Source organism: Abramis brama (assembly GCF_963993115.1).
Source record: "Abramis brama genome assembly, chromosome: 24".
NCBI classification, from domain to species: Eukaryota; Metazoa; Chordata; class Actinopteri; order Cypriniformes; family Leuciscidae; genus Abramis; species Abramis brama.
The window spans coordinates 13,134,679-13,145,908 of record NC_139986.1 but is presented as its reverse complement, the minus strand read 5'-3'; the positions used below and the strand labels follow the sequence as shown (position 1 = coordinate 13,145,908).

The 11,230-nt window shown below is 38.1% G+C and overlaps 1 protein-coding gene across 1 annotated transcript; it reads right to left on the bottom strand.

Moving 5' to 3' along the window:
- Positions 1-1,371: 1,371 nt before the first annotated feature.
- LOC311075167 (uncharacterized protein) lies at positions 1,372-5,908 on the bottom strand. Its single transcript, XM_084102364.1, has 3 exons — positions 3,575-5,908; positions 3,254-3,486; positions 1,372-1,583 (listed from the first exon to the last, which is right to left on the bottom strand). The coding sequence occupies exons 1-3, from the start codon at positions 3,868-3,870 to the stop codon at positions 1,474-1,476; spliced, it is 639 nt and encodes a 212-aa protein (XP_083958490.1). The 5' UTR covers positions 3,871-5,908; the 3' UTR covers positions 1,372-1,473.
- Between the last annotated feature and the right edge of the window lie 5,322 nt (positions 5,909-11,230).

Below are 11,230 nucleotides of genomic sequence, written 5' to 3'. Positions count from 1 at the left end.
TGAACTTTTTATCCAGAATTAGATTATACCTCATTCTGTATTATTTTAACTCTATTGCATCAGTAATATATGGAAGCCTGTTTCCGCCACAAAATAAAACATTTTAAAAGATAATTGCGACATTTATCTTACAATTGCGAGTTTACATCTCGCAATTCTGACTTTATTTCTCTGAATTGCGAGATATAAAGTCAGAATTGCGTGAAATAAAGTCGCAATTGCGTCTTATAAAGTCAGAATTCTGACTTTTTTTCTCGCAATTGCGACTTTATATCACGCAATTCTGACTTTATAACACATAATTGCGAGTTTATATCTCGCAATTCTGACATCTTTTCTCAGAATTGTGAGATATAAAGTCACAATTGTGAGATATAAAGTCCAATTCTAAGGAAAAAAAAGACAGACTTTTTATTTTATTTTATTAACCTCAGAATAGTTTATATCTCACAATTCTGACTTTATAACACGCAATTGCGACTTTATTTCTCAGAATTGTGACTTTATATCTCGCAATTGCGACTTTATTTCTCAGAATTGCGACTTTATTTCTCACAATTCTGACTTCATATCTCGCAATTCTGAGAAAAAAAAGTCAGAATTGTGAGATAAAAAGTCGCTATTATTATTTATTTATTATTCAGTGGCGGAAACAAGCTTCCATAGTAATATCCTTTTATGCATCAGCAAATTAAACCAACACAGAAACACTACCATTTAAAAGTGGGTCGGTAAGATTTTTAAAATGGTTTTAAAGGCTGCATTTATTTGATAAAAAATTGTGAAATATTATTAGAATTTAAAATAACTGTTTCTATTTTAATACATTTTAAATGTAATTTATTCGTGTCATGGTAAAGCTGACTTTTCAGCATCATTACTCCAGTCTTCAGTGTCATGATCCTTCAAAATTCATTCTAATATGATTTGCTGCTCAATAATCATTTATTATTATTATTAATGTTGAAACGGTTGTACTGCTTAATATTTTTATAGAAACCATGATACATTTTTTTCAGAATTCTTTAAATAGAATGTTTAAAAGAACAGCATTTGTTAAAATATAAATCTTTTGTTACATTATAAATGTATTTACTGTCACTTTTGATCAATTTAATTATTCTTTGCTGCTTAAAAGTATACATTTCTTTTAAAAAAAATCTTCATGATCCCAAACTTTAAAAGTATATGGATATAGATTTTATATAGGTAATAGTTTGTGTAGGTAAAGCAGTCACTGATGAAATTTGCTGATGATTATTCTAAAATACAAAAATAGCAAGAATATTACCCACAAAACTTTATACTGCCACCTAATATAAATAAAATGAAGAATCCTTCACTTGCAGCAAAGCACATACAATTTAGACTGTCTTGCACAAGTTTAAAACGTCCAGAACCTGAAATAGAAATAGTCTTCTGTATCGTGTAAGGTGTTAGATTGCTTTAGCCTAGCTGTCAAACGTCTTCCAATCACTCCTCGCTTGGCAAGTCTCGTTTTTCTTCTGTCTTCTGCCATTTGGACTTGGACTGTGACACTGTGTCCAAGGCCAGAGTCATTTCCACCGGCTGTTCATTTTCCGCTGGGAGGGGGGAGACACAAGAATATTCATTGCCATGTTTATACAGTAGGTTTAGGTTATTTTAATGTGCATCAGACAAATTCTACACACAAACCCAGAAGACTTTGAGGTTGGGAATTAGGTATGTCGAGGGAGAAAGCGAATATCAATCGTTCAACAAACATGTAAGAGAGTGTGCTGAGCGTGCGAATACCAAACACACTTACTCAGCAGCCACGAGCGTTATGTTCGCTCACCTCACTGATCTGCAGATGTCATCTGTTAGCTAACGGTCAGGAATGAAGCGTTATATTACTGCAAGCCCTGACACTGCAGCCTAATGGAAACCGACGGACTGAAAAAATGCTGACAAAATTCACTTCAGCTGGATTGTAGTAATACTAGTTGTAATTAAGTGTGGAGATGAAGCATTTTTGTGCAATAGAAGTCGGCAATAACAATATACAATGCAATCTGTTTGGTTGCATTTTAACATGACTCCTCTTTCTTGACTATGCAGTGTTAATATTGATTTTTGGGTGCATGTTGCCGATTTCATGTGTGCCGGAAGCCTATTACTTAAAGTAATTTCTTGGAGGAATTTACTTATTGAAACTATTACCCACTTGCCAGAACAAATCAATCTGTGCAGCCAAATGCCATTGGAAAAATCATCATCTTAATGAGATTTCAACTGAAACACTGCTGTAAAATACAGCAACCTTACTGAAGGTTTTTTAGTATTTTATACTATTATAGTGTATATTATTATACTATAATTTGTATTAGCCTTTTTTTATATATATATATATATATATATTTTCAGTGTTTATTTTAATTTTAGTTTTTCTTTTTCTTTTTTTGTTAGGTGCTTTTGTCTTTTTTTTTTTTATCTAACCTTATTTTAGTTAGTTGCCAATGTGACATTTCTGATTTTCATGTGTTTTTTCCCCCAAGTTTTTCTTTATTTCATATTTATTTTGTTTTTGTTTATTTTTTATATTTCAGCTTTATTTCAATTAATACAAATTATTTTCAATTGTTTAATTTTAGGTAACTGTAACACCATTGCTTTACTGAATATGAAGTTCAATGAACTTTAGAAATCAATTCAGAACACGTTAAGCAGCATTTTTGAAAACTTTTTTAAAACCATTTTTACAAATCTGTTGCGGTGCGTGCAGTGCTACGTCACCGGACTAATTTGCCTAATCTTCACCGTACTTTAGGCCGCGGTGGAAACGCAGAAAGCAACAGGTCTGGAGGAAAATTGTTCCGTGTAATTTCATTGGAAACGCGGCTATAGTTGTTTAAATTGTCCCTGCTGTGCTAATGTAATGTTAATGACAACAGTGTTTTGGGGGCCTGGAAATGCAAACTTTTGAAAACAAAGTGCAAGTTTTTGAAAACGCCAACTACTGGCCTGGCAGCAGAATACAGTGTTTTTAGACATTTTCGCGAATCCATTTGAATGGGGATCATTTTGACAACGCTGTCGTCTGTACACGAAAATCGTAAAGAAAAAGCTTTTCCGCTTTTAATACACTGTTTTCTTGTAAATGTACCCTTAGTTTTAGTTCATTATAATTACCCTGCCTGGGAATATTAACTTAATCCTTTCCTTTGATCCAACAAAAGTGTAAAATGAAATGTTTGCCAGTTAAAACTGGTTTAGCTCCTCCATGTCTCACCTGGTTGTGTGTGTCTCCACGGGAGGATGTCCACCCCGCTTCTGCAGAAGGAGCGGTCGGTGTGGGACTCGGTGCTGTAGAGAACCTCCTGACTCTGACGCTCTCCAGGATGCTGCGCTTTCACACGAACCTCCAGAACGGTCACTTCCTTCTCCTTCTTCAGCTTCCCTGACTTCCCCTTCACCCGTGTGCGCTTAGTGTCCACCCACACCACACGCTCCTTCACCGCTGATCTGGGTACACATAGAGAAATCAAGATATTAACAGAATATTTCACCCAAAATGAAATAGATACAACTGCATCTGTAAATTTAAACTCACTCTTCAATGCCCAGGTCAGCCAGTGTGGTGTTCAGGAATGGAAAAGCCTGGTCAGGGTTCAGAACTTCAATGGGAAGGTGCACACACATGGGCACCGTCCAGTCCAGCTCGGCTCGCACCGTTTTGTCATTGGTGGGGGAGTCTAAGGGGCCGTCACCATTCACCTGCTTCTCCCGGTGCTGGACCCCATGCTGAACCTCTGGATTTTTTTCTTGGCCTGCCAGCTTGACACTGGTGTCTTTAACTGGAAGCTGTTGCTCCGCTTTGTTTTCTTTCCTTTCGTCTATGATAATCATTGAGTTGCTTCCTTTGATTCCTCTGTGGTTGAAATGATAACACTGATCTCCTCAAATCAGCTGATTTTCCAAATTCGAGATCCAATAAAGCCTGATGTAGACAAGTCTTCCCAGGTGCTTCTCTCTCTGCTGTTGGGTTGAGAATGCGTGACACTCTGAGAACACTGAAGTCCAGTGGACATTTAAACGGTCTGTGTGAATGTGTGTAATGTGGCGCTGACGTGTGAGCTTTATTAGTCTGTCATAGGCTGACGAATTACAGTATGGAGAGTTGTTTATATTATTAAATCATCTTTCCCCTTCCCAGTGTGCAAGTAATCTGTGAACAAACTAACTAGCATCTAACTAGCTCTGCATAGGTGGAGCGTGTGAAATGGGGGCTTTGGCCAAAAATGCACCTGCACATTTAAACTAAATCTAGTAATAAGGTGAAAATGAAAATTAAATGAAAAGTGTCAATTGCGGCATTAAATTAAAATCTGCTCATGTTGCATCATACTTTTTACGCGTCTTTTAGCGTTGCGCACAATAACCAATCACACACGACTCAGTTGAGCTTACGAATGCAATGGCCAATGGCCTGATTAGTAATAAATTAGTGATTTACTCTCAATTCTGACTGAATTCTAATTGCTCGCGAATACTTGCGTCATAAACTGACAAACATATTTGGTGATTGTGCTCTTGAGAGCGTCGAAACTAATATAAATTGGCTTCCCATTCAATGTTGCAACAAATATTAATTTTAAAAAAGAACATTGATATTAATTATTACTCCAGTGTAATGAACTCAACTCTAGACTTAAGATCGGTGCGCTAATTTCCTTAGCTGCTTTAAAAAAAAAAGAATATCTGATATGCTGACGGACATGTGCAATTGTTTTAATTAATGGTGGGTGGATATTGACTTCTAGCCCTTATTTCGTTTGTTTATATATTATAACCTCATTGCATCTTCACATGCAAATATTTTGTGTAAATCTGCTTTGTATTTTATATTGTAATTTATTGTCTTGCAGCCTATGATTGAACGTGCTATACAGGACTCCCTTGTAAAAGAGACTGTGTCTCAATGGGAATTTTCCTGTTTAAATAAAGGTTATATATATATTATCTATCTAACTAATGGCGCTTTTCAACTGCATAGTACGGTTTGGCGCGGCACGGTTCGGCTCGCTTCGCTTTTCCACTGCGTGGTACACCTCGACTCGGCTCGGCTCACTTCAGCTCGGTTTGTTTTTCCACTGCAGTTAGTACCGCTTCAAAGTGGGTGGGATTATAGACTGATCGTTATAGTTGCGGCAACCAATGACAAGAATGTCTGCACTTAAAAACAGGTGCTACAGCGGTGGCTGTTACTGGCTATTTAAATCTAGCGGGTTTGGTGTCTCATATCGCAAATACAATGACACTGGCAGTGACGATTCTGTCTGACCAATCAGTGATCTGCAGTGTTTTCACGTCATATTTTAGGATCAGTATCAACAGAGGTGGTACCGAGCCGAAGCGAGCCGTACTGTATTATGCAGTGGAAAAGCGCCAAAGCGTGCCGTACCGAACCGTGCCGTGCCGTACCGTACCATGCAGTGGAAAAGCACCATAAGTAACTAACAAAAACTAGCTTGGTAACACATTGATGTAATGGCCACCAGCTGGAGTGCCCTTGAGAGCCACCAGAGGGCACTATTGCACTACAGACTATTGTCATTCCCTCATAAACTACGTTTCCCATAACTCACTGCCCGGTCTCATCATCCCTGATTGCATCCACCTGTGTCTCATTACCTTGTCAGTCTCAGCCTATTTAAACCATGTACACTCATTCATTCCCTGCAAAGTCTTGTTTAGTGTTTATACTGCATTTCTGAGCATTCTCTCTGGTTTCATTGTCTCTTGGTTCTTGGATTTTTGCCTGTTTCTTGGATTCCCTTTTTGCCTCTGACCCTTGTTTGTTTGTTTGTTTGCACTGCCTTCTTGTGCTCGACACTTTGCCTGTGTTTGATTGCGATTCTGGATTACTCAAATAAACTGCATTTGGATCCTCAACCTTTGTGTCTCAGAGCAGTTTGTGACAATTGGTGCTTCACTTTATTATATTTGAACAACAAAATTTTGGGGGTTTCCCATTCAATGTTGTAGCCTACCCAATATTAATTTTAAAAACATCATTGATATTAATGATATCATCCAACAAAGTAACAAACTAACTAAAATTAGCTTGATAACACATTGGGGCTTCATATACATTAATAACACGAGCGTTTATGCTGGGATGTGTAGGTTGTTTAAAGGCAACACTATATATTATATAGATTATATTGTGAACAAACCAACAAACTAAATTTGTGGGGTTTCCCATTAAATTTTGCACCAAATCTAACTGGGGGTTTCTCTTTGTGAAATTTTTCACCAAATATTAATAGTTGGTTGGTTAGTTAGATAACTAAATTAGTGGGGATTACCTTTATTTAAACTCACAAAAACTAACCAACCTATCTTAGTGGAGCCTTTGTTTTATGACAATTTAGACTAAACTCTAAAACTAATTAACCAACCAAACTCACTGCATTATAATTTGCACCATTACAAATGAACTAAATTAAATCACAGATATGTTAGGAAGCTTGTTTAATGGCACAGCAATGTGTAAAGATGTCAATGTTTTCACACTTCTTTTAAAATCAAAACAGGTGGAGAATCATTCTTTTAAGTTGGATCTTATGGAAGGTTATCTTATGGAATTGAAAAAATAATTAACATAACATAAGTGATCCTAATACAACTACATTCTAAGCATGCAGTGCAGTTTTGTATTCCTGTCTGACAGATGATTACTAGAACTGAGCGATTTACTGTGTCCTTACAGCAAAGTGCCACATTTTAATGCCTTGAGAAAACATGTCACCTCATAACTCTGCATGTTCATGATCGTGTGGCACACATCGCAGTAATGCAGGATGCTTCAGCCTGGCCTATGAACTTCTGTCCTTTTTTCCCCCAGTAATATGCCTATACAAGCTGATCAGGATAATCAACATTACAGTATGCTGTGCTCACTAATAGTATATACTGCCCTAAATTTAACTTCATTGTCTAGTCAATGAGAATTTTACACCCTTTTACGTACTTTATGATTATGTTCTTACTTGTGATGTCATATTCTTAATGTCTATATAGTCACTTGTTAATGTAAACATCTGAGTCCCCTTGAGCATGAGCGGGCCAGATATGAGATATTTCCCCTCAGCCCTTTTGAAATTCAGAGCATCTGTGCTATGGGGTGGGATAGCGGTTGCCTGAGGACAGTGTGAAGTCGTTGTTTACCGTTCATAGTTTTTCCGTGACTCTTCATCTGTATGCTAACTACTGCTTTACCATATATGTCTGTTCTGCATACGTCAATCTACGCATTTCATAATCAGTGCAACAGAAAGGTTGGCATGGGTTTTATTGTGCCCAGTGGGCTGTTGGTTTTCTGTCTGTCGTTGTTTCTGGCTGGTGTTACATTTGTGAGAACTGCTTCATGACTCTAGTTTAACAGTGTGAGGTCAGGCAGGCATGAGATCATGAACTGTACGAGATCACTGTCAACAAAGGGATTTCTGCTGGGAGGGTTAATGGATAAACTGGTCCTGCACTGCCCCCTGTGGACTAAGAGGTAATTGAATTTCACTTCCCCAACACTTTAAAGGAACACTCCACCGTTTTTTCATATTAAACTATGTTATTCCCTTAACTAAGACGAGTTGGTACCATATTATATTATTATATGGTTTCATATTATTTTGAAGCTTCCCCGGGCGCCGCCATTGGCTAGCGGACCCCCACCTGCTGTTAGCATCCCATTGACTCCCATTCATTTCGGCGTCACTTTGACAGCGAATAACTTTACATCTGAGGCGTTTAAAGACTCCATTTGTCCATTATTTATTTCTAAAGAAACACGACAATGTATAAAAGGCTCCATTACCTTGTAGCTTACGTTATGGCCCCTAAGAAGCAATTTTTGTAAAAATAGGCTAACGATTGCGTCATAACCACGCAACTCTCTGTCGCACAGTAGGAAATTACCGTATGGACAGGAGGAGAAGCTTGTGGGCAATCGGGGGGACGTGGAGGCAAAATGACAAAGTAATTAATCAGAATACCTACTAAAAGTTTCTCCTGCTCCTAGCTCATGGACAGCTCCTACTCACACTCTCCGTCTCTGCAAGTTTCGTAAGGGAATGATTCAGATTTCTCTTGGCACAGCTACTAGAAGACAGACGGGTTGCTCAAGTCACATCTACGTCGTCAAGCTCAGTTTGAGTCTGCGCAGTACGCTCGACCCCCAGGAAGTGAAAGCTTCTAATTGACTTCACTTGTCTCCGTTGAATCCAATGGGGTCGCTGTGTCCAGTTTATATACTGTCTATGGTTGATACATACCTCTCTCGTCTCAGTGCGTGCACTCAATCGCTCTGGCGCGCGGCGACACTTTGATAGCACTTAGCTTAGCCCAGTTCATTCATTAGGGTCCAAACAGAGATGAAGTTAGAAGCGACCAAACACCTCCACGTTTTCCCTGTTTAAATACAGTTACACGAGTAGTTACACGACCAAGTATAGTGACACAAAATAAAACGTGGCTCTTTTCTAAGCGGATAAAAAGGATAACTATAATGTATGGCGGAATAGCACTTGGGAGCACTTCGACTCGGCGCAGTAAAAAGTCACATTGGTTCTAATGACAGAAGTGAGAGGATTTTTCAGGAGTGATGATATTACTGCGCCGAGTCGAAGTGCTCCCAAGTGCTATTCTGTTTGGACCCTAATGAATGAACTGGGCTAAGCTAAGTGCTGCCGCGCACCAGAGCGACTGATTGCACACACTGAGACGAGAGAGGTATGTATCAACTCGTCTTAGTTAAAGGGTTAGTTCACCCAAAAATGAAAATTCTGTCAGTAATTACTCACCCTCATGATGTTCCAACCGCGTAAGACCTTCGTTCATCTTCGGAACACAAATTAAGATATTTTTGATTAAATCTGAGAGTTGTCTCACTCCTCCATAGGCTGCTATGTGACCGAAACTTGCTGGCCCAGAAAAGTTATTAAAGAGATCGTTAATATAGTCCAAGTGACTCCAGTGGCTCAATCTTAAGTATATCAAGCGACGAGAATACTTTTTGTGCGCAAAAACAAACAAAAATAACGACTTTATTCCACTTTTCATTTCCTTCTCTCTGGGCCTCGTAGTGTTTTTGCGCTGCGCGTCTGTGTTGCACGTCATCACGCATCACACACATGACCGGCGTCGGCCAATAGTGAGCCTACGTGGTGACGTGTAACACAGACGCGCTGCGCAAAAACACTACGCGAACCAACTAGAGGTCCAGAGAGAAGGAAATGAATAGTGGAATAAAGTTGTTATTTTTGTTTGTTTTTGCGCACAAAAAGTATTCTCGTCGCTTGATATACTTAAGATTGAGCCACTGGAGTCACTTGGACTATATTAACGATCTCTTTAATAACTTTTCTAGGCCAGCAAGTTTCGGTCACATAGCAGCCTACGGAGGAGTGAGACAGGGCTCAGTTTTCATCAAAAATATCTTAATTTGTGTTCCGAAGATGAACGAAGGTCTTACGCGGTTGGAACAACATGAGGGTGAGTAATTACTGACAGAATTTTCATTTTTGGGTGAACTAACCCTTTAAGGGAATAACACCCCCCCCCCCTTCCTACCCCTTCCTACCCTACTATATCTAGCCTCCATTTTGTTTGACAATACTTTAAACGTCAACAAGAAGTGACGTCACCCAACATCACTTAGAGCACGGGCTTTAAAACTAAGTACACTAAGTGCACACTAGGTAGGCCTGGACTACTTATTATTATATTATTGACTTGAATGCACGTACATGGATGAAAACTGAACTGAACTGAGCTGGATGATGACATCATCATTTTCTCCAGAGCTACTTTATACAGGGTTCCCGCGGGGTCTTAAAAAGTCTAAAATTCTGAACTTTAAATTTAAGGCGGACAGATTTTCATCCGCGGTCTTAAATTTCATTTAGTCAGGTCTTAAAAAGGGTTTACCCTGGTTTATTTCCAGAAACGCTGGCCGCAGAAAGTTATTACAAAGTAGTAAAAAAGTATCGAGTCGTAGCCTACAAAGCGGAGCTCTAGTGCTGGGGTCTCCAACACGTCGCTCGCGGCCTGATTGGAGGTAGCTCGCCAAGAGGCCGTTCACATATCGCGTCTTTTGCGCGCTTAAGTTAGTTCAAATGTAGGCGCGCGGTAAGCGTGCTCATAATTGAAGCGATGCGCTCGTTTTTTCGAGCTGAAAGCTCAGTCAACAGGAAGGATGGGGGTGCACCCAAACACTACGGGTGTTTTTCTCTTCTCCGTAAATAAATCTTGTAGCAGAGCTACAGCAAGCGTTTTTCGGTGGTGGAAATCCATTAGCTACTACAACTTCTTTGTCATTGTGGAGAGCGCAGTGCATGGTTGCATAGCAACGACAGACGCCACGGGAAAATCGGACCGAATTTTACTATTAATAATAAAAGATAAGCTAAAGTGCATTGTAAATGTCAGTAATTTATCTTTTTTGACTCATTCTTTTTATAAAAAATTATTTAAAGTCTGAAATATGTGAGGTTTATCTTTTTCTAAAACCTTTTTTGTTAAACCTTTATTTTAACTTGTACACTTTAAAAATGTTCATTTTTAATGGTTATTTTAATGTTTATGTAAACAAAAAGTGCATATTGATGCTAAATTTATTTGTTATTTGCTGGTTTTCGACATAAAACTTGGTGAATTAATTTCATTGTACAGTATTAATACTTTTTGAACATGATTCTGTGATAACCGTGATCATTTTTGTCACTATAATAATGAAATTAAATGTTCATGCCATTTCATCTCTAGTTATGATCAACTATGATCAACTAAAATCAACTAATGTGTTTTTTACAGTATAATATGCAATTTTCTATAAAAAAAATTTATATCTGATTCTGTTCTTTTCTCTGACATGCGTTGTTGGGTGTGGAAGGTTACTAATGTGATTTATCTGTAAATTAAATTAATGCTTTTTCAATTACTGAATTCATTGAAATAAAATGAATTCTTTGATTTGAATATTTATTTGGTAATGCGTCGTGTAGGTCTTAAATTTCAATCTTTATGGTCTTAAAATGTCTTAAAAAGGTCTTAAATTTGACTTGCTGAAACCTGCAAGAACCCTGTTTATAGCTGAATTGAACTCATGCATAATTGATGAACTTTACATGTTATTGAACCAAACTGAACCAACACTGAAGTGATTTCAACTTAATAATGAATATTGTCTGCTTTACAGCAGAATTTA